Source organism: Mustela erminea, chromosome 3, assembly GCF_009829155.1.
Source record: "Mustela erminea isolate mMusErm1 chromosome 3, mMusErm1.Pri, whole genome shotgun sequence".
Classification (NCBI taxonomy): domain Eukaryota; kingdom Metazoa; phylum Chordata; class Mammalia; order Carnivora; family Mustelidae; genus Mustela; species Mustela erminea.
Genome location: NC_045616.1, coordinates 50,623,378 through 50,647,188, shown reverse-complemented (window position 1 = coordinate 50,647,188; position 23,811 = coordinate 50,623,378). Strand labels below are relative to the sequence as shown.

The 23,811-nt window shown below is 36.9% G+C and overlaps 1 protein-coding gene across 2 annotated transcripts in view; it reads left to right on the top strand.

Moving 5' to 3' along the window:
• ADGRV1 (adhesion G protein-coupled receptor V1) overlaps nucleotides 1-23,811 on the top strand; it is a 541,343-nt gene that overhangs the window by 21,059 nt on the left and 496,473 nt on the right. The window contains exons 1-6 of one of the 2 annotated variants that reach the window (XM_032335762.1): nucleotides 9,074-12,907; nucleotides 14,006-14,190; nucleotides 16,783-16,932; nucleotides 18,259-18,354; nucleotides 21,077-21,181; nucleotides 23,275-23,388. In XM_032335762.1, coding sequence (XP_032191653.1) covers nucleotides 12,880-12,907; nucleotides 14,006-14,190; nucleotides 16,783-16,932; nucleotides 18,259-18,354; nucleotides 21,077-21,181; nucleotides 23,275-23,388 — 678 coding nt within the window. In that variant the 5' untranslated portion in view covers nucleotides 9,074-12,879. Of the gene's footprint in view, nucleotides 1-9,073; nucleotides 12,908-14,005; nucleotides 14,191-16,782; nucleotides 16,933-18,258; nucleotides 18,355-21,076; nucleotides 21,182-23,274; nucleotides 23,389-23,811 lie in introns of those variants that run through there. The other variant, XM_032335763.1, reaches the window with a different exon arrangement.

Below are 23,811 nucleotides of genomic sequence, written 5' to 3'. Positions count from 1 at the left end.
GATAGGAAGTAACAAATGTTGGTGAGGATGTGGAGAATAGAGAGCCCTCATATACTGTTGGTGGAATTGGAGTGCATCCATCATGGAAAACAGTATAAGAGGGTCCTCAAAAAATTTAAAAAATAAAAGTACCATGTGATTCAGTAATTCAATTAATGGGTATTTACCCAAGGAAAACAAAAATACTTGATAAGATACACCCTTATGTTTGTTGCAGCATTATTTACAATAACCAAGGTATGGAAGCAACCTAAATATCCATTATTAGAAGAATGGATAATGAAGTTGTGTTATATATGTGTAATGGAGTATTGCTTAGCTATAAAGAAAAATGAAGTCTTGGTATTCTCAACAACATGAATGGACCTAGAGGGTATTACGCTAAGTTAGATAAGTCAGACAGAGAAAGATAAATACCATATGATTTTACTTAGCAGGAATAAAACAAATGAACAAACAAATAACAGAGAGAAACAGACTCATGAATATAGGCCAAACTAGTGGTTGTCATAGGGGAGATGGGTGGCAAGATAGGAAAACTAAGTGAAGGGGATAAAGAGGTATAGACTTAAGTTATAAATAAGTCACAGGGTTGTGAAAGTATAGCATAAGAAATATAATCAATAACATTGTGATAACTTTTTGTGGTGACAGTGACTATGCTTAAGTGGTGAGCATTTCATAATGTATGTAACTGTTGAATCACTATGTTGTATGCCTGAAACTAATATTATATGTCAAATATACTTCAATGGCAAAAACAAATTGAAGGTTTGTGGGGTTAAAGTCTGAAGATTATCCTCACCTGCAGCACAGTTTTGACAGTAGTTTTGACCTCAAAACATCTTCACGCCCTCTTGGTCTATCTTTTGTTTTGTTTTTGTACTTCTCTGTTCCTCAGGAGGAACCTCAAGTTATTATACGTAGAATACAGACTTATTTTTCTAACTCTCAGAAGTACTGTTTTCCCTCTCTGGAGTCTGGAGTGATAGGTGCAACCAGGTAGGTAGGCATTTCTAAAGTTCCCGGATAGCTCTTCTACCTGTGCTTTCCATGCCAGACATAGTGTGTAGAGGTAGCTGATTCTCTTGTTTGAGTTTTGCAGGCCTTCCAAGAGGAGTCTCACCATTTTGTTTTCAAATACAATGTTGCAGTTCATTCCCCTCAGACCTAGAAGTGCCATCTTGGATTTTCATTGTGCTTTGCAAACTTTTCTAGGTTCTGGATGTTTCCATCTTATATCAGACCTCCTCCTTTCATTCTAGTATTGCTATATTATATGGGTGGGCGGGTGGAAAGAGAGCCTCACACAGGACAGCCTAGGATGCCCAGTCTTATTTCCTTTAGTCTCTTGGCCACTGGATATTGAAGGTCCAGAGCCTGGAAACTGGTACTTCCTGGTGTACTGGAATGAATTTCTGAGTGCTTCACAAATTCCCTAGTGCTGTAGCTGTTCTTTTTTCTTCCCTTTAACAGTTGAGGGAACTTGGGTCCAGAGAAGTGGCTTAACTTGTCCATCGATGGCAAAGATGTGAAGATGGCAGAGACTAGAAGTGACTGGGGACTCAGCATCCCCAGGGGCATTGGTAGTGTCCAGCTAGACTCTTCATAACTTCTACTGCAGGATCCCCAAGAGGGTACTGCTAGGAATGCTCTCCCTTTGCCCTGTAAAATCAAATTCCTGGGTCCCTACACTGGGGACAGCCTATAAGGGGTATGTGTGTGCAGGTGTATGTGTGGACACACACTGGTATCTGTTTTTCTACTGTTGAATGGCATAAACAGGAGAAGTATTTTACTTTCCTCTTTGATCCCAGTTAGAGGAGACATTGGTGTGGACTTGGAATTCAAGTTCTCTTTATAATTCACAGTTGCTATTCAGCTGGAGCCAACCGATGTCATGTAGAAATGCGGACTCAGTTTTTTCAAAATAACCTAGAAATAAATTTTTTAAAAATGTGACATCCTCAAACTTTAAATCTTGGAAAAATTTTTTAAAATATTATTTCGTAGACACAGTTTGGCCTAAGAAACATGTCTGTAGACCTCTTGGGGTGAACCTCTGTTTTCAACGTCAAACATGAAACTTTTTACTTTGTTCTTTCCCTTACCTGCCATGCATGCATATAATTCCTTTAGAAAGGACAGTGCCTAGATTCGTCATTGAAAACAAATGATATTCTATAAATAGATACATAATAGAAAGAAACTCGGAAAAATTGGCTAAGAGAATTTTTTTTTTAAGATAACACTAAATCCCAGAAGTATGAAAGACTAGAACTAATTATAGCAGTGTTCAGTGAGATCTTAGTTTCAATAAAATTGCTTTTGTGACTTTTGTCTTTGAGTTTTATGAGGAATTGCAAATTATATTTTTACAGAGTTATAGGTGGCAAAAATCTATCTTTAAGTTCTTAGGACCTTTTTTCATGATTCAAGAAAATGTTTGCTTTTGAAGATGGAGGGGTGCCATCTAATGGTGGTTCACGAAATCTTTGTTGAGACGCACAATCCTTGTATTTCAAAGGAGCAAAAGGGCAAGTGCGTTTTACTTCTCCTTGACAAGCGATACCTTTAGCACACTCATATTTGGAATCTCTGTGCACACGTCCTGATTGACTTTATTGCTTCTAAATTTGCCTCAAAGGATTCAGTGTTGTGAATCCTTCATTTTGTGCTTTGTCAAAGTGGGGTAGAGAGAGCACATTTGAAATCCATAATCTTCTAGAGCCCCACGTAGTCTAGAATGGAAGCTTCTGCACATTGTTCTTCCTGTTATCTTGGTGAGCATTTGTAATTCAAATATGAACAGCTTGAATGGCTTTTGTGATCCAGTTGATGACTCAAGCAATTGGGACTGTATGGCCTCATGGGAAATGTCAAGCTTAAATATTTTGGAATACGATAGAAATCTGAGGTGCACATACGTTATTTAAAAGATTTCATGTCTCAAGCATTTACTTACTTCATTTGTGTTTAGTAACATTTTGTTTTCCTTGGAAGTTTTGGTTCAAACTGTGTAGTTGTTTACTGAAACGGTTTTGTGGAGCCGTTGTATGCATGTTGTATGCATGTGCCAGGGTGATTTGTTCTATCATCGTTACTCTTCTGGAAAAAAAGAAAAGAAAAAGAAAGAAAAAAGAAAAAAAGAGAGATTGTGTTAAAGCACACTCTGTAAAAGTTGGTAAACATGACTCTCATAAAAATATAAGATGAACACATGTCGATATTCAACCCATTAGTGAGAAAACCAAGAGAATGTTAATAAAAAAGCTTCAAAAGCTTCAAAGAGCTTTTGAGGAACTAAATATGTACAGGAAAATTAATAAAGGAATGTTGAGATAAGATTCCTAGGTTGGTTATAAAGCTGGGCATTGTCCTCCGAGTAATAAAACTATAACTTCTGGATATCTCTTTCACTGGACAAAAAGTATTTGCACATTTACTGCATGAAAATTTCCAAATTTACATGTAACTTCACTAAGTCTGAAGCCTTTTATTGATAGTAAAAAAATGTTGAGTTGAACAAAGTGCATTTCTTTAAATCTTGGATGGGTCTGTGCCCTATCTGATATTGAAATTACACCGCACACGCTTTTTTGCTTAATGTCCAAGTTTTAGATGCTTTTTCTTAAAAATTATCAATATTGTTGAGCCTCATCTCTGTACTCATGCTAGGTGTTGAGAATCCAAGATGGGCGAGGTCATTGTCCTGATGGTGCTTTTCTTCTAAGAGACAGAATAAGTGCAAACTGTGATTAAGTGCAATGAAAGAAACAAAAAGCTGAGAGGAGGCTATCAGGACAAACGTCTTTACATACAGAGAATAGAAAAGTCCCTTTGAGAAGATGACATTTAAGCAAAAACACAAAAGATGAGAAAGGGTCCTGGGAAAGGTAGGAGGGAAGAGAGTCCTAGGCCTGGGGAGCAACCAGCTATGTCATAGACGTTAGAAAGGGCTTGACTCATCCAAGGATCTGGAATACCACCACGATGGCTGTGAGTGAGGGGGAGAGTGGGACTTGATAGAATAGGTATGGTCTGTTTGTACTGGGTCTTGTAGTCCGTGGTAGAGTCTGCACTTTAAGTGCAGTTAGGAGCCTTCAGAGATTTTTCTTATAAAGCCTTTTTTTTATTATGGAAAATCTTGAACATACACAAAAGTAGAAGAAATAGTATAGTAAATCTCCATGAGCCCATCACCCAGTTTGGAACTAGATCCTAGATATTTTGGCTCCCAATGCATGATTAATACAAAAGTACGTGAAAGAGAAAAAGAAAAAAATAACTAGTTGAAAATATGAAGGTGATGAAAATAATCTGTTGGAAGCAGTTAATGGGAGATGCCAAAATGTTTTGTTAGAATCATGACAGGATCTAAAATTATACTTGAATATTGAAGAAAATTGGATAGCATAGGAACTTATGCACTTTTAAGGTTGGATCTTCCTAAACCACCTAAAACTTTATGGTAAAGTTTTTTTGTTTTTGTTTTTGTTTTTTAAGTTGTATAGCCACACAACAATAGAAGAGGAGACAATACAATGTGGTTTTTGAGCCAGAAGGCAGACAGATGAGTAATAATTGGCTTAGCAGACCAACAGCAGCAGCTTAACTCTATAAGCTAGTAGGCCAGGGGATGCTAAATTTGCACAGGATTCTTAAAAAAAAATACAGGGAGTACCAAGTACCTCTGTAACTATGGGGAGTGGACTGGGTAGACAACTAGATGGGATGGAATCTGTCCTGGGAGTAGCTGGGTTCCTAGAATTAGCATCTCTTCTGTACTATTGCTGACCCTCCTCCCTGCAGCTCTACTGTTTATTCTCTGGAAACTGTTAAGCATGGTTTCTTGATTGGGGATCTGAAGCATATTTGATGGGTGAAGATCCCTATATGATATATGATTACTGATTGTTGAGGCTCCAGTCACTTGGTCCCTGAAGGCTTCATAGTTATTTCTGTATCTTCTAAATAGTAGAATGGAAAATTTTTCTTTGGGGAACCTGATCAACCTGAGAGTAAAATCTTTTCTAAAGGGACTAAAATTGAGACTTTCTAATAAAAAGTTTACTCATTTCACCCAATGTTGACAAGCTACACTCTCTCATATATGCTCAAAACTTCAAATTTTCATTCTGGTCTCTGATTCTTAATCATATATATTTTTAAAGATTTTATTCATTTATTTGACAGAAAGAGACACAGTGAGAGACGGAACACAAACAGTGGGATAGGGAGAAGCACGCTCTCCTCCCCCACAGCAGGGAGCCTGATGCGGGGCTAATCCAAGGACCCTGGGATCATGAACTGACCCAAAAGCAGACACTTAATGACTGAGCCACCCAAGCACCCCCTTAATCATATTCAGATAAACAGATCCATATATTCAGCACATCCAATCATCCTTTTAGTCTCTTACTTTTAAGCATATGCAGATCATCAAGAATTACCAGATGTTTGGAGAAATCTTATATAGAAGATAAATCCCAGATTAAATAGCAAAGCCACTTAGCAGTAACAGAGACTATAAAGAGAAAACTTTAAAAATTTAATACTTTCTGAGACATAAAAGAAGGTATTTAATTAACAGAAAAAGAACAGTATACCATCAATTCTTAGAAATTGAAAACACAATAGCATAAATTAAAAAATCAGTGCAACTGAAATTTAATGGTGATTTAAAATCTCAGGGCAAAGGTCAAAGATTTGGATATTAGAATAAAGGACAAGAAAATGAGAGGGTCGGGTGCCTGAGTGGCTCAGTTAAGTGTCTGCTTTCAGCTCAGGAGACAGAGACAGCTCAGGACAGAGAGCCTATGTTGGGCTCTCTGCTCAGCGGCAGCAGGCTTCTCCCTCTCCCTGCTGCTCCCCTTGCTTGTTCTCTCTCTCTTTGTGTCAAATAAATAAATAAAATCTTTTCAAAAAAGTGAGAGGGTCAATCCCAGAATACCAAGATCAAATAATAAGAGTTTTAGGAGTACCTGAATGTTTAGAGCAGCAATGTCTACAATAGCCAAACTATGGGAAGAACCTAGATGTCCATCAACAGATGAATGGATAAAGAAGATGTGGTATATATACACAATGGAATGCTTTGCAGCCATCAAAAGAAATGAAATCTTACCATTTGAGATGAGGTGGATGGAACTAGAGGGTGTCATGCTTAGCGAAATACGTCAATGGGAGAAAGACAACTATGATATGATCTCCTTGAAATGAGGAAGTGGTGCTGCAACATGGGGGCTTAAGGAGGTAGGAGAAGAATAAATGAAACAAGTTGGGATTGGGAGGGAGACAAACCATAAGTGACTCTTAATCTCACAAAACAAACTGAGGATTGCTGGGGGGAGGGGGGATTGGGCGAAGGGGGTGGGATTATGGACATTGGGGAGGGTTTGTGCTTTGGTGAGTGCTGTGAAGTGTGTAAACCTGGCAATTCACAGACCTGTACCCCTATAACAAATACATTATATGTATATAAAAAATAAATAAAAAATGAAAAATAAAAGAGTTTTAGGATGAAAAAAACTGAAAATGGAAGAGGGGAAATCCTTGTAAAATAAAATTTTCTAGATCTGAAATTGAGTGTCAGACCAAAGGGGGCTGAGGGCTCAGACAAATGGTCAAGAATAAACCCATTCCAAGAAAAGTCCTGTGAAATTGTGTAACACTATGCCAAAGAGAAGAACCTTCCAGAGGGAGGACAATGCAAAAAGACACATACAATGTTTCATAATCAAAGTGATTTTGGATTTCTTTTTTTTTTTTAAAGATTTTATTTATTTATTTGACAGAGATCACAAGTAGGCAGAGAGGCAGGTAGAGAGAGAGGGAAGTAGGCTCCCTGCTGAGCAGAGAGCCCGATGTGGGGCTCGATCCCAGGACTTTGGGATCATGACCTGAGCCAAAGGCAGAGGCTTTAACTCACTGAGCCACCCAGGTGCCCCGATTTTGGATTTCTTAATAGCAATACTGGTAGTTTGAAAATAATAGAACAAGGCTTTCAGAATGATGAAAATTATTTTCACCTAAAATTCTATACCCAGTGAAAGTGTTGTTAAGTGGAAGATTAATATACAATAATTCCTAACATACAAGATTTAAAAGGTTTGTTTCTACACACCCTTTCTTACAAAGTTACTGGAGGATGTTCTCTGTCAAAACAAGGGAATAAACAAAGTAAATCAAGAAAGAAGAAAACATGGAATCAGCAAACAGATCAAAGGGCAGAAGTCAAAGGGAATCCCAGGATGAATCTTACGTTCATGTACAGAGGTCAAGAAGTCCTGATGAATGTAGGCTTGACAATATGTGGTCTAGGACAGTGCAAGTTGCCAGATTTTTGTCTCTTTCCCTAAAGGGTGACTTGATGAGTGTGGTGAAAGTCCGTGGACACGATCATTTAATTGATGAGATTTATAATGGTGATGGAGTGTATTTGAGACAATTATGTGTGTTCCCATCATGAGTGTCAACATCAAACCATTATCTATTTCTCTATCAGCTACCATCTTGAGAAAATGCGCAGATTCCTGAAGTCTGTAGCTGAAGAAAACAAAATCTGTCACAGGAATTTTCTCCTATAGTTGTACATCTCAATATATACATAGATTCTCTCTTGTGAGAGACAGATGAAGCTGATAATTGTAATTGACTCTGGGTAGGAGAAGCATATGGCTGATGGGGGCTGGTGTGAGGGAGATGTACTTTTTAATATTGTGCCAACACATATATATATATTTATTATATAATAAAATAAAATATTCTCCTTAAAAACTTAAAATTAATTAAACAAGGGTAGTAAAGTAAAGTTTAGGTATGGTCCACATAACTATAAGAGACTATACCTTTTTTAATCTAAAAATATCTAGCTTTTCCTCTATTTGTATCACTAGCTTACTTTTTTATTGAAAGTTGCAAATTTAAATTCTGTTTTTGTATGGAAGAAGGAAAACATCAATTTTTTTGTAGTACTCACCCAAATATAAATAACACAAGTTAAGAATTCTTAGAGGCTGAATAATTTATGATACGAGTGGTGAAACTTCTCTTGTTCCGTGGGAGTAACTCTATAGCTTTAGAATGCCCGTTAGTAAATGTAATAGAATTGAAGTAATTCTAAACTAGAAAACCTTTTCCATCAGGATCATATTTTCAGTATCAGTTACCTGGTGGTCACACCGTGGGAAGATGCTAGCTACGGCATTGATAAGGCCACAACTGAAACAAAAGGTCAATGCATCCATTCATCCATTCAATTCTGCATTAATAATATTTGTCATTTCGCTGTGTCCCATCACTCTTAGGGGTTGTACAGTTGTTTACTTTAAAACTTAAAAAGACAAAGTTAAGTTTTACCATTTATTTATTTATGTTTTAAGTGGGGGAGGGAGGGAGGAACAGAGGGAAAGAGAGAAGATTTTTTTTTTTTTGAAGATTTTATTTATTTATTTGATAGAGATCACAAGTAGGCAGAGAGGCAGGCAGAGAGAGAGAGAGAGGAGGAAGCAGGCTGTCTGCTAAGCAGAGTGCCTGATGCGCGGCTCAATCCCAGGACCCTGGGATCATGACCTGAGCCAAAGGCAGAGGCTTTAACCCACTGAGCCACCCAGGCACCCCAAGAGAGAGGATCTTAAGCAGGCTCCACCCTCATCATGGAGACCAAAGTGGGGCTCCATTCACAACCCTGAGATCGTGGCCTGAGCCTAAATCAAGAGTCAGAGGCTTAACCCACCAAGCCACCCAGGTACCCTGACAAAGTTAACTTTTAAAGTGACCACCGCCTGGGTGGCTCAGTGGATTAAGCCTCTGCCTTCGGCCCAGGTCATGATCTCAGGGTCCTGGGATTGAGCCCCGCATCAGGCTCTTTGCTCAGCAGTGAGCCTGTTTCCCCTCTCTCTCTGCCTACAATCTCTGTCAAATACATAAATAAAATCTTAAAAAAAAAAAAAGTAACCAGTTTTTGTATGAGAGCTAATTACTGCACAATCAGCAAAATCATTTTTAAATTTTTTTTTATATTGTCATCTTTTGGGTGCTTAGTTTCATGTATTATTTTATTCTAAACCTTATTTTATTCTGTTCCTACAGACTTATTGGAACTTAAAATAGATGGCTATTCCCATTTACTCAGGATATACTATACTGGCTATCTTTCCCAAGGAACCTAGTAATGAGAAGTAAGATAGGAGGAAGGTAATACCCTAGATAAGAGGGATGTAGAATTCGGGGGTTAGTATGACATATTATGTGGGAGAGTATTATTTTATAAATGATGTTTAATATGTTGTATGCTAAGTAACCCAAATGGACAAAAAAGTTGGTGAATAGCAGTAGGTTTTCCCAAGAGAAAGAAGAGGTAGGCATTCAGGAAAAAAGCAAGAGAAAGGAATTAATGCTGTGCTAACTTAAAGAAGCATAATATTGGGGTTCCTTGTGAGAATCAGAATGTATCAACTTTTCCAGAAACCAAATCAATGTGGTGTACTCCTGTTCCACTTTGTTTTATTGTGAAGACAACTTTGGTTTGTCTGCGTGTCCTAAATTTCCTTACTAGTCATTGTCAGTTTTGAGGTGGGAGGGGAAAATATTATAGATGGTAATATTGCATGGGAACAGGAAAGAGCTAGTGTGGCATTTTTTCCACAAAATTTTAGAAAGACCAAGTAAGACTGTTGAATGTTGGAGTGAAGGAGGAGAAATCTTCCACTTGGTATATCCCGACATGGGTTCATAGGGTCACAGGTTGGAGATTAATGGATAAATATTGGTGTTGAAAGTGACAGAAAATCTAACCTAAGGTGACTGTTGAAAAAAGTGTAATTTATTGCCTCAGTAACTGAAGAGGCGAGGGTAAAGCTGGATTCAGGAAGCAGAGTTTGATTATCAAGACTTGGCGCCTCTCCACATCTTGGCTCTGTCTCTGGCTGTTTTGGCTTTATTTCCAGGCTTTAGAGGAAACTGTCCCCCATCAAAGTGATCCCAAATCCAGCGGTAGAGGGAATCTGCATCTTTATGCTTAAACAGGAATCTTAGAATTATCTTTTTGGCTCCCGTCGGCCTGATCTGAAGCATTCGCCGATTGCCGAAAGTATCATAGAGCCAAGAGCTTTATCTTAGGGATGTTTGTATCGTCAGTGATGAGCCCTGGGTGCTGCATGATGTCTAGCGAGCAGGGGCTCGCTGCACAAATGTCATACCGTGTTTTAATCAGCTCTTTGGAAAGCAACCAATATGTGTTGTAGAAACTATTCTAAGATGTTCCTGATTTTAATTTTGAAATATTTTTTTTCAGAATCAGATGACCTTTTTATAGGCTGAATATGATTACTGGAATCTAAAAAGTGAACATTTTGTGCTTATACGTTAGCAGGACTCTATCAAAACTTCATAGTAAAACTCAGGAAATAAGCAAGAAAGTAACATAAATTTCATATTGTTTTAACATGGTAAGAAATGTATTCAGACATAAGAGATCTATTGACAGGAACAGCTTTCATTTCCTTTGAGTCATACTGAGCAAGGGGTGAGGAAAACATGAATAATAGCTGAAAAGGAGATAATTTGAATATTAGAACATTATGCCCGTACAGAGCAGAGGAATGCCTTAATATTGCTAAAATTATTCTTTGACAGTTGTGACAGACAATGAATTAAGGACATCTTTAAGCACATGTTTGGAATTCATTTCCCAGAGAAGTTTAAAATAGGTGGTCTGATGGGTCATGTAAAACTTCTCTTAAATCAAGTACGAGAAAAGTGACCTGAAATAGATAAAAGATTTACATGTTGTGTCAGTTGCTAATGCCTTTTCTTCTGAGTTTAATAAAGAGAGTTCCAAAGACTAGATTTTTAGTATGATAGAGGAAAATGTACCTAGTTACTCTAAAAGAGAAACTTCAGCATTTCTGTAATTATGCCTGTCTTCTAATGGGAACTTCACTTTCAAAGCTTTTTCTTCATCTTTTAGTTTCTGCTGAATGCCAACTTTGCCTCAACAACTTTTCTTACGAGTTGAAAAGATGAAAGCAAGGGAGATTCAATTATCAATGATGTCACAGAATTTGAGGCATTTCCAATCATGCTTGTTTGTTCATTTCACATAATCTCAAAATTCACTGATGTGCACCAATTTAAAATGAATTTACTGACTTACCCAGAAGATCTTGGAGCTCTAATTGCCTGGGAAACTGTAAGAATGCACCACTTGAGCTCATTGGTCCTGACATTAAAAGATGCTATTAAATATTTAAAGTAGTCAAGAGAACCTTAGTTTCTTTAAATAAATGTAATGTTTATTAGGATAATAATGTGCAGACTTAGGAGACTTGTAATTATACATCTTCATGCAAGTTTTGGTTATTGTGCATGAGTTTAAAATATTTGAATGTTTGGAAACAGGTAGCATAAGCAATCTACCAAATTTTTTAAGATGGAGGGATGTGATTTGTAGGAATGGTATGTAAGAGGCAATATAGTATGGTTATGGGGTAGAGTCTGCATGTGGACTGCTGGGTTCAAATCCTGCCTGGTCATTTACTTAGTTAAGTAGCACCATATGTGTTAACTTCTCTGTGCCTTAGTTTCCTCAGCTATAAATGAGCTTAATGCTACTAGTACCTTCTTCAGAGGGATGTTGCTAAGGTTAAGTAAAGTTTCTACAATGGTACATAAACATTCGCTGGTCTGATTGCTTTCTATAGGTCTTTGCAGTTTTTCTTTGGGATATGTGGAATCTTAGAATATAATATAATAACGTATAGGAAAAAATAAGGAAGTCTGCAGTAAGTTCAAGCATATTGCCTTGAAAAATTCAGTAATTAACTCAAAGCTGCAAATGTGGTTTATTGTACGTCCACTCCCAAACACACTCCTCACACTCTTCCTTACACTCCCGGACAGTGTATGTCAAAGTATGTCTCCAGGATCAGTTGGGCTTAGAATTCGAATCAGTAGGGCTGCCTGTTGAATGTAGATTCCTGGGCCTCAACCTAATTTCCCTGGATCAAAAATTTTGAGTGTGTGAGTTAGCATCTTTAACAAACATATGAACTGATTCTGATGCAGAACAAATTTTGAGAACTTATTTCTGCTTCTGATGCAGAACAAATTTTGAGAACTTATTTCCCCAGCCTCTTGTCATGCTGTAATTCACTTTCACTCTTTCTCACTTAGAACTTCAGGTGTCGTATTCCTCTCAGCTCAAAGTTCTGTCACATCTCACGTTCAAGGAATTTTTTTCTTTCAAATCACAATAGACCAAAGTTGATCTTTTTCTTACACATCCAAAGCCAAGCTCACTGCCTCCTCACCCCTCCATTCTGTATTCTCTTTCTCATTCCTAGTCCATTTTTTCCCCTACTGTTTGTCATAAGTGAGGTGTGAAATCATTCTGGCTTTAGAATTCCACAGAAGACCTTCAGTTGTCTTTGGTGGCCCCAGAGCTGCTCCTAATCTCCTGACTCACCCAGGCTTTGCCTTTTTCCTTCCCTTTCTCTCACTTTTTAAATTAACTTACTTTTGGTAAGGGTTTCTGCCTTAGAAGTCAGGGAAGAGAGAGCTGTTTTATTTCTTCCCCCAAGTCCCTTATCCCCAGGACGGGTGAACATTCTTAGAAGGCACAGGTGTACAAAATGCCTTGGTCCTCCAGAATCTCTGTCTCTGTTGGCCCTTCCTGGACTCCGTCTGACCTCTGCATCCCTGTCTGTGGATTTTGCAGCCATAAATATGGGAGACATCCTTAAGCAATCTCAGATTGCATTGTTTGAGTATACTTGACTGAGCAAATTGCATTTAAACTAAAATATATCAAGATCTTGTGTGTTTGGTGGTTTCTAAATATAACGCCATGGGTAGCCAAGTGGAAGTACCACATGCATGAAAGTTTTATTACTTTGTGACCAAGGTAAAGATTAATAGGAAGCATTTTGGCTCATAGAGTGCATAATGCAACTCTCCTTTAAAACACATGAACTTGTTATGTTCGTGTGACTGATCACATAATCCATTGGAATCTTAATGATCCGTGAGATCAGTTGTTCACATTTTGTAGAGGTGCATCTACATTACAAAACAACAGTGCTTTCAAGAGGCCACTGCACTGTTGTGCTTTTGAAAACACTTGAATCACACAGTGCTGAAAGCAGGAACTCTATTGGTGACTCATAAACACACACAGTCTAGTAAGAAGAAAACAAAAGAACTTATGGAAGAGAAGGAAATACATACTGTCAAATGTTTGTCTATGCTGCTTATTTTTAAAGCAACATAGACATTTTCTAAGAAATGATATTAATATTTTAGCTTGTTAAATGGAAGAAATTTAAGTCCTGGAAATATATGTTGAAAATATTAGCATTTCTTTCAATAACTAAAAAACTTAAAACTTAGCGTTTCCTTGCAGTAACTAAAAAATTTTTTTTAAAACATTCTCAAATGAGACAAATTTCAGGAAAATGTAGAAACAACCAAGAAATCAATTTACAATAAAGTTTTAGCTTCAACTGCTTTTACATACCACTTTTAAGAGTTCTCTCATATTTGTGTGATCATCAAATAAAAAGATGAAGAAACCGCATTAAGATTATTGATCCATTTGATAATTTTTTAGTTTTAGCTTACATTTTACAGTTTCATTTGGGGGAAGGAAATATGGGCTTTAACTCTTTCCAAGGTACTGCTTGATGTTTTTTCTTAGAATAAGTTTTAGGGTCAAAAATTTTAAAAACCCTAATTTAATAAACAAGTTTAAGGCTACTAATAACTATTAGCTTGATATATAAGTTAAAGAACAAAAAGTAGTTATGAATCATAAAAAAGAACCACGGAAGAGATTGTGATTTTTTAAACTTGTTTCTTTGATCACGTATTTAAGTTGGATGCTTAATATTTGATGTATTTATGTCTTAGTTGTTGACTGTCTAGCTCTTCATCCTATGTTTATACCTGTAAGCAACAGTGTAATGAAAATACATTCAAAGCTTTTTTTTTCCCCCCCTTATAGGGATGCCCTCTGCATCTTTACTAGTAAATCTCCTCTCAGCTTTATTCATCCCTTTTGTGTTTGGAGAAACAGAAATAAGGTTTGCCGGACAAACAAAATTTGTAGTTAATGAAACAAGTACAACAGTTATTCGTCTTGTCATCGAAAGGATAGGAGAGCCTGCAAATGTCACTGCAATTGTATCGGTAAGAAATGATATAGTTCTATTCTTAGTGAAATAGGTGATATGAAATTTCTTAGTTTCAGTGATAGTATTTTTTTAATGTTTGAGATTCTGAGTTATTTCATTATGATAAATGACTTGCAGTTACACTATTCCATTCATTTTTCTTATAGAGTTTACACAGCGCTCCAAGGTAGCATATGCACTTGACAATAATACTATTGTAAAGGTATAGGCTGATTATTTTAAAATGTTCATATATTTAATGTGAAAACAAATAAAAACCAAAGACATCAGTAACTATTTCTAAGTAGAAGAAAATTTTACTTTTAGTAATTTGGTTACAGGTTGTCTCTGCTCAGATATTTATTTCAGGTGGCTTAGGGAAAATACATAAAATATGTAAAAGCTGAAAAATGACAAATTAGAAATGAATTTTGTCAGAGAGCTTGGGAGAAATGAAATTCATTAACTTAAGTAGAAGTTAGGCAGGATTTGTTAAACTGTTTATCAAGTTATCTTATTATACACACTTTAGTTATTAGGTGGATTGTGTGCCTATTTGTGTCTATGTTTAATCAGTGGGGGGAAATCGGAGGGGGAGACAAACCATGAGAGACTATGGACTCTGAGAAACAAACTGAGGGTTTTGGAGGGGAAGGGGGTGGGTGGATGCGTGAGCCTGGTGGTGGGTATTAAGGAGGGCACATATTGCATGGAGCACTGGGTGTGGTGCAAAACAATGAATTTTGGAACACTGAAAAAAATTAAATTAAATTAAAAAAAAAAAAATGTCATATGACCACTAAGGATGTTGCTCTATTTGAGACCCAGAGTGCCTGAAATTTTTTTTTTTTTAAATAAGTTTTGGGGGCGCCTGGGTGGCTCAGTGGTTAAGCCGCTGCCTTCGGCTCAGGTCATGATCTCGGGGTCCTGGGATCAAGCCCCGCATCGGGCTCTCTGCTCAGCAGGGAGCCTGCTTCCTCCTCTCTCTCTGCCTGCCTCTCTGCCTGCTTGTGATCTCTCTCTGTCAAATAAATAAATAAAATCTTTAAAAAAAAAATAAGTTTTGAAGGAGGAGATTAAATTACCACATTGTGAAACATCGTAAAAAGAGATAAAGAAGAAAAATTGCTTATGAAATAAACGTAGTTTTATAATTTTGTGCATTGCTTTGAGTTTTTAATTTATGACCTGTGAATATATTTAATGAATTCATTTGGACTTGAGTATACATTATACCTGATCATCTTTTATGCGTAATTTCGATTGTATCATAGGGATGTTTTGGGATTGCCCTTTCATTTTCCCAGCTTCTCTCGATGGTGGCATCATCATTTCTCAATCATTTTTCACCTGTTTTTCAATGAGGTTCCTTCCAATTTTTGCTGCTATAAATGCTGCTTTGATGAAAATGTTTACATATGTATCAATTTTTACACATTTTGGGTTGTTAAGTGATTTTTTGGACTGGATTGCTGTGTTTTTCTCTTTGTTTCAATGGCTCTTGATAATGCTTTCTAAAAGGCTGTGCCACTTTTTATGTTATAGGAGTACGAGTTTTTCAATACCCTCAAAAAGTTAATCTCAAGTATTTAAATTTTATTTTTATAAAAGAAAACTAGAAATTGACTATAATTTTCCTATACATGTTTTTACTAAATCATAGTATTTTTTCCAGTAGCTAAGTTGTTCATTTTTGAGTTCTTTGGCAAAAGAAAACTCATATAGCTTTGCACCAGAAGTTGCTCATTTATAATTTCATAATTACTGCTCCCTTGAAAATCTTATTAGCAGTGTTGCTGTTACAGAATGAAGTCTTAAAAAGTTAAGGAAAAGTTTATGATGACTAAAGGAATTAGGTCTTTATTGGAGTTGTGGGGGAGAATTTAAATAAAACTTCAGTTGAGAGTTTTGGAAAAAAGCATTTCTTTGAAACCAAAAAGGTAAAAATTACTGATTTTCCTGATACAATTTGGCAGGCTAGTTCCTGCTTTATTTCCTATTCCTTTTTATTTCCTATTTATTTCTTGTTGTAGCTACAGTTTGTTTTCTTGTCAGGTTTGCTGTAATCCACTTCAGATCAATAAAGAGGTATAGAAAAAATATTCACATCCTTACTTTCATATATAATTATTACTTTTCTGTGTAATGATTCCTTTACATTCCAGAGTATAAGCAAATGTTTTTGCTTTGACTCATTTTTTTTTATTTTATTACTTTTTTTAAAAGATTTTATTTATTCATTTGACAGAGATGACAAATAGGCAGAGAGGCAGGCAGAGAGAGAGGAAGGGAAGCAGGCTCCCTGCTGAGCAGAGAGCCCGATGTGGGGCTTGATCCCAGGACCCTGGGATCATGACCTGAGCTGAAGGCAGAGGCTTTAACCCACTGAGCCACCCAGGGGCCCCATGCTTAGACTCATTTTTAATAATTTTTTTTGACAGTGATTTTTGTCAATTGTTAAATATTTGTTTTGTTTTTGGTATATCCTGTCTATAAACATCAGCTTGAGTTGATGATTCCTGTTTTTTTCTGTTGATTACTCCAGTTAGCATCAGTTATGCCTATCCTAACACTGTTGTAAGAAATACCTATATTTTGCAATTGATAGCTGTATGGAGATGACACCGGTGACTTTTTTGACACATATGCTGCAGCATTTATACCTGTTGGAGAAACAAATCGGACAGTATACATAGCCGTATGTGATGATGACTTACCAGAGCCTGATGAAACTTTTATTTTTCACTTAACATTACAGGTAAGTCCTTTTGCCCCTTAAACTCAGAGAAACCTTACAGCGCATGAAAATCTGTTTCTGTAGAGGTAAAGCCCATCTAGAGACTGGAGGTGGTTTTCACAGAACTCAGAACTGACAACCTTTTCGGCAGTTTCACAGACAATCTTATTATTGTGGTTATTATTCCTCAGACAATCTTGTTTAGAAGATTCTACAGTTAGTTTTTGGATCCATTCAGCTTATTTAGGAATTGCCATGACAGATGCTCAAGAAAACCGGTCTTCCATTTGGCCCTTTTCTCTTTTATCCCTCCCCTGCTACCAGATGCACAAAGAATGACCTAAACTTCTAAGTTCAAAGGAGAAGGGTACAAAAAGCAGGCGTGGAAGTGGGAGGTCCCTGCGCCTTAGAATTATTTTGGGCTGCCCCTGGGAAAAATGCTTGAATAGCCCAAGGTTTAATTGTCCTTTATGGCTTGATCTATTAGGTTGAGGTAATGACTGCTAACATTGTTCTAGTTAATTTTTCTGAGGGAATTTTTTTTAGAATCATTAGGTCAGTATGAGTAAAATTTTTTGTGAAAATGATGCTTGAAATAGTTCTCTTTTGCTTTTGTATATTACTTTTTTGCATATTCCTTTATGCTGCTGTTGAATATTAATAGAAATGTTGTAGGAAACTCTTCTCTTATTGATTAGAAAAGATGTTTTAATATTTCATCTTTAATCTGGCTCTGTGACTTACAGAAAAAAATAATTGTTAAGCTTCAGCACCTTCTGTAGTGTAAGAAAAAAAGTCATATTTGAATAGAATTTCACACTGCTTACTTAATTCTCTGTTACATTAGTAATGGCATTAATTATAATATGGCATTACTAGCCAGTGATTACTTATCATTATAGTGATTGATATTTTGATAGTCAGTGATTAGTGGTTTTTTTTTTTTTTTTTTTTAAAGATTTTATTTATTTATCAAAGGGAGAGAGGGGGAGAGAGCGAGCACAGGCAGACAGAATGGCAGGCAGAGGCAGAGGGAGAAGCAGGCTCCCTGCTGAGCAAGGAGCCCGATGTGGGACTCGATCCCAGGATGCTGGGATCATGACCTGAGCCGAAGGCAGCTGCTTAACCAACTGAGCCACCCAGGCGTCCCGATTAGTGGTTTTTTAAAAAGTTTATTTGGGACTGCTTTACCAGGTTGACTTAGTTTGAATATATTTTCTTAATCTGCATTAAAAGTGTATTTTTATTCATATTCTGAACACTTATGCAAAGACAGAAACTATTAAAATGTCTCACTGTTCCTCTTATTTTTAATTTTATTAACTTATTCTTGGGCTTTTATTTTAGAAACCTTCAACAAATGTCAAACTTGGATGGCCAAGGACTGTGACTGTGACAATATTATCAAATGACAATGCATTTGGAATTATTTCATTTAATATGGTATGGTTGCAATTTGATTAATCTTGTGGTTGCTAGATAATAGTTATTAATTTTTTTTTGTTATTTTTCATGATGTTACCTGGTAGCATCCTACCATTTGATATTTAAATAAAATTTTCTTGAACTTCATCCATGTCCCACATTTTGTAGACTGTTCATTTGTTCTACCTAAGATTTCTTCAGCTTGAGGAGGCCTGTGGGATCATGGCCATCTCTTGTCCTAATCTCCTGCTGATCATTCCCATCTGACTCATTCGTTGCCTCCTTTGCTGGTCTCTAACTTGGATGTTGTCTTATTCTGTTCTGTCTGCTGTGACAGAATTCTGTAGACTGGTGTCTTAAAAACAAAAGAAACAATTTCTCCCAGTTCTGGAGGCAGAGACATCTGAGATCCGTGTCTGGTGAAGGCCTGCTTCCTAGATGTCTTCGTGTGCTGCTTTCAAAGGGCAGGAGGGGCCAGAGGAGCTGTGGGAGGTCTCTCTGATAAGGGCACTAGTCCTATTCAGAATAGCTTTGCCCTTGTGACCTAATCATCTCCTAAAGGCCCCACCGCCCAGGATTTGAACATGACTTTGGGGTGGGGGGAGGAGGGGCACAAACATTTAGGCTGTAGCAGATGTTGTAATCTAGTTCCTTTTGCTTGATTTTCTCAGTTGCCACTGAAAGAAAATACTGTTTGTCCTCCTTCTCTGAAGGTTGGAGATGAGAAAAATTTACTGGAAGAGTACTGGAAAAACCTATAGTCAACTCAGAATTGAATAGAATGAAGACATGATAGTTCTTAAAAATTCTGTTGTCAGTCCCTACCCTGAGATTTTTTTTCCCACTTACTCATATTTCTTAAAGGTTAAAACTCCTCATCATCTCCTCAGTTTTGCTCAGCAGTTCATTCTTTTCTCTTGATCACTGAATTCTTGTGTGTCCTCTGTTCAGAGTTTTATCTTCAGAAAGAAGTACACAAGACAGGTTCCCCCTTGAGAGAAATTGTTTCCAGCTCTTATTTTTTTTTTTTAAATGATGCAGCCATTTTTTTTTTTAAAGATTTTATTTATTTATTTATTTGACAGAGAGAGAGATTGAGAGAGAGAGAGAGAGACAGCAAGAGATGGAATGCAAGCAGGGGGAGTGAGAGAGGGAGAAGCAGGCTTCCTGTTGGGCAGGGAGCCTGATGTGGGGCTCCATCCCAGGACCCTGGGATCATGATCTGAGCTGAGGGCAGATGCTTAACAGCTGAACCACCCAGGTGCCCGTGTTTCCACCTCTTAAAACAAAATTTATCTTGGATACAATTGGATTTTGCCACTAAGATTTAGACTACAAGGACCTTCCTGATACTGAGGCTTTTTGAATCATGTTACTAATTATCATTACTAAAAGATGATGATACTCCACAGCTTTTTATTTATTTTCCAATTTAGATTGCTGCTACAATTGGTGCATTGTATGTCATTTTCTTACCTTAAATTATCTCTGTAACAAGGCAAGCTATAGATAAATATGATCTTTTAATTGCAGTATCTTTATTAAAAAAAGATGTGGATAATGTCAATATAGTAGACATTTTGTGACCTCCATTATATTGTCATTTACAAAATTAATTAAATTAATTAATCAGTCAGTTCTATTTAAATGATAGGGAATTACTAGTTAATTATGAAGCAGGCTCTCTTAATTGCTTAATTTTTCTCCTTACTGTCTTTCTTTTATATTCGCTCCCAATTTATCATCCCCAACCTCATACTGACTTGTTTAAAGGTTTCTTTTCTCCCTCCCTACCTTCCTCCTTCCCTCCTCACCCCCCTTTTTTCTTGACATAGTACCTCTTAACCTCTGGGAATGAATCCCAGTCTCTAGCATTGGTGGCAGGTCCCTGACTGTTGTGGTTGCTGTGCTGCCAGGGAGCCCCCGACTGGGCACCTGCGCCATAAGGTTAAAATGAAACAAAGTAAACTGTTGAGGTCACAGTAGTTGCTAAATAGGCTGGCTTCAGTTCCTGGCCTGGATAATGATTTTGTTGATGATGAAGAGAGCACTGATGATATTTGATGTCTTTGGGACAGATATTCTGATCCCCATTTATGGATGGGGACACTGAGGCTTGGGGTTACCAGGAGAGATGGGCACTACTGCCCTAGAAAGCATGCACCTGGCTGCTTCCCGCTTCCTCCTCTTCTAGGCCCGGTTTCAGGCACCCAAGCCAGCGTGTTTCAACATTTGAAGCCCTGGCTTCTTTCCCCCAGTGGTCATGTCCTGAAAATCATAGCAGTCCTCTTCTTTTCACTAGCAGGTTGGCCAATGAGAAGGGCACAGTGGTTAGGAGTAAGGCCTGTTGGTGGTGCTGCCCCTGGGTGGTCACAATCAGCTACTCTCAGGGGGAGATGCAGCTTGGTTTTTTGACATCCCGGGTCCCTGTGAGCATTTGAGTTTCTCATCTTTCACTAAATAACCTTTAAGATCTTTCAGCAGAATAGCTAGCTGATGGTAGAATCAGGACAAGAACTTGCATCTTTTGCTTGACCAGGTTTTATGTTCCCTTTACACTATTATTTTTAACTTTTCAAGCATTTTTATTAACTACAGCTATTAATGCTAGGGCATTTCACATTCTTAGGGTATGATGTGGATTAATTTGTCTATGTAAATTTAGTATTTCTAAGGTTAACAGTTTGTACCACCTCTACCTCTGGCTGATATAAGTGCCTGTCTTTGCTGTTTCCACTAGCCTTTTTCAATCACAGTGAGTGAGCCCAGGGGCAGAAATGAATCTGTGCCTCTTACTCTCATCAGAGAAAAAGGAACTTATGGAATGGTTACTGTGACTTTTGAGGTAAGTTTAGTCTGAAATCACTTTAAACATCAGAGTTCACATCAGGTGGCTGTAACTTTTAAGTTATAAATTAAGTTATTATATATATATGTTATATATATATATATACATATAATTAAGTTATAAGTCAAGGTCCTTTCTATAATAAGCATGACCCTTAACAAACTGAAATAATAATAAATACTTTTATTATCTGATAGATTTCATAGTTAATAAAAGATTTTTGTTGTTGTTGCTTGCATGTACTATGCTACCATGAAACACAATGTATCATTTTATATACTGGTTGGTAATAATAAACCACAAAATAATAATAATGTTAATTCTAAAAAATTCATTAAACCTTTATGATAAACCTTTTCAAGGATGTAAATTTTAAAAATACCCATGGGTTACTTAGGCTTATGTAAAATTATTTGATTATTTGATGTTTAGTCTTCCCCCATTTTACGTTTTCCCCATTTAAAAAAATATTTTTAATGGATGCTGTTAAGAGCAGTCAGACTCCACCATGGTGGTCCATAGGTGTTACAGCATTTGACTTGACTCAGATAGGCTGAGGGTGAGGCAGGTTTCTTAGGGTGCTACCTGTCACCATTCCATTCGATTGCTTACTGACCACAGGCACACCAATGCGTCACCATATTGCTATTTTATGAGATACATATTCAAATCTTCAACTAATTTTTGTGCCTTATAATATCTAGAACATGTTCTTATGCTGTTTTCAAATATTACAGCATTAATTTCTATCTTACCAGTTTCTATTTTAACTATTAATAGCAATATCAATAAAATGGATAGTTGGATTTATATAACCTAATTCTGAAACATAGTAGAGTTCTTCTTGTGCTCACGGAGACCTGCAATATATGATGGTTATGTTAATTACATCAAAAAATAAAATGCCATAAGAGAATAATGTGTGAACAACATAGTAGCACTAATTTAATATGCAGTAGTCATAGATAGTACATTTTTGAAAATGTATCTAATAACAAATGTGGGAAAAATTGGGAAAAGAATTGGTTGTAGAAAGGATAAGGCAAAATTGCAAATTTTGAACGTTGCTTTCTGGATGTCTGAAGTTACTTTCTTGAGTCTTGAGCCTTTGTTTTGTTGAAATAATTACAACTAGTATTTGCTGAGCACTTAATGTTGCCATTTACTGTTCTAAGTGCCTTACATTGATTCTCACTACATATAAGAACCACATCTCTTCCCAGAACTTTGTCTCCCTCGTGTCCTTCTTAATTTCTTCTCCATAATACTTACCATCATCTGAAAAATACACCTTTATTTATCATTTTTTCCTTTCATTAAATGTAGGTTCTTATGGGTAGGGAGTTTGCCTATTCACTGCTATACCCTTAGCGTGTAACAGAGATCAGGCACAGAGTACTTAATAAGCACTTTTCAAAAAGAATGGTCTTATTACGTCTTCACATCTAGCCTGTGAAGTGGATAGCATTATGCCTATTTTAAAGATGAGAGAGAGAGAGAGAGCGCATGCCCGCGCACAGGTTGGGGATAGGGGGTGGTGACAGTGGCAGGCAGAGGGTGAGGGAGAAGCAGATTCCTCACTGAGCAAGGAGCCCAGTGCAGGACTGAATCCCAGGATCCTGAGATCATGACCTGAGCCAAAGGCAGACGCTTAAGTGACTAAACCACCCAGGTATCCCTTGGGGTTATTTAATATCTTGCTCAACGTTATACAGTCAGTGCTGGTACTGCCATTTGATTCTGTTACTTAAGAGAATTTACCAATTTTGAATACATACCTGTCAAGAAAATCTGTCTTTTTTTTCTCAGATTTACTTTAATGCCTGAGAAAAAAAGAAAAAGTGCTTAGAAATCATGTAGTTTAATGTGATTGTAGTCAACATCTATAACTGTATTATACTCCTGGACTATTAATTAGAAGGGCAGACTTATGTACAGTTTTCCATAATTCTTCTCTCCAAACATTTTTAAGTGGATTTTTGATTTTTGTCAGTCTGAATCATAGTAATGCTTTCTTACTCTTGTGAAATATTTTCATACTCTTGCGAAATATTTTGTGTTTATCAATGACACTGTGTGTTTCTTTGCAGGTAGAGGGTGGCCCAAATTCACCTGAGGAAGATTTGAGCCCAGTTAAAGGAAATATCACCTTTCCCCCTGGCAGAGCTACAGTCGTTTATAATTTGACAGTACTCGATGATGAGGTGAGATACTATTAAATGCTTCAATGGGACAGGGACTCTGCCTGTAGTAAAGACATGTTGGAGTACATTATGTCAAGCATTAAACTGTGTTCACTATTTGAAATTATTCAAGAACATAGTCCTATGTAAGGTTAGTATATTGTACTAACTAGTTAGTGTATACTTTAGATACAAAGAGCCATTTTGGAGTATATCTGATTAATATTTACCTAATTTATCTCACATAAAATTGTATATCTAAAAGCTGATAAACCTGAATATAACCGGCAACCACATGTATTACAAAAACTTAAGCATTTTGTAAACCCTGGTGATTGATTTTTGTTGGTGATTTCAGTTTTGAACAGTTACAGTACTACCTACACAGCATAAGTATTTTACTATGGAAACAAAGAAGATTCTACTGTAATTGATATTCTTTTG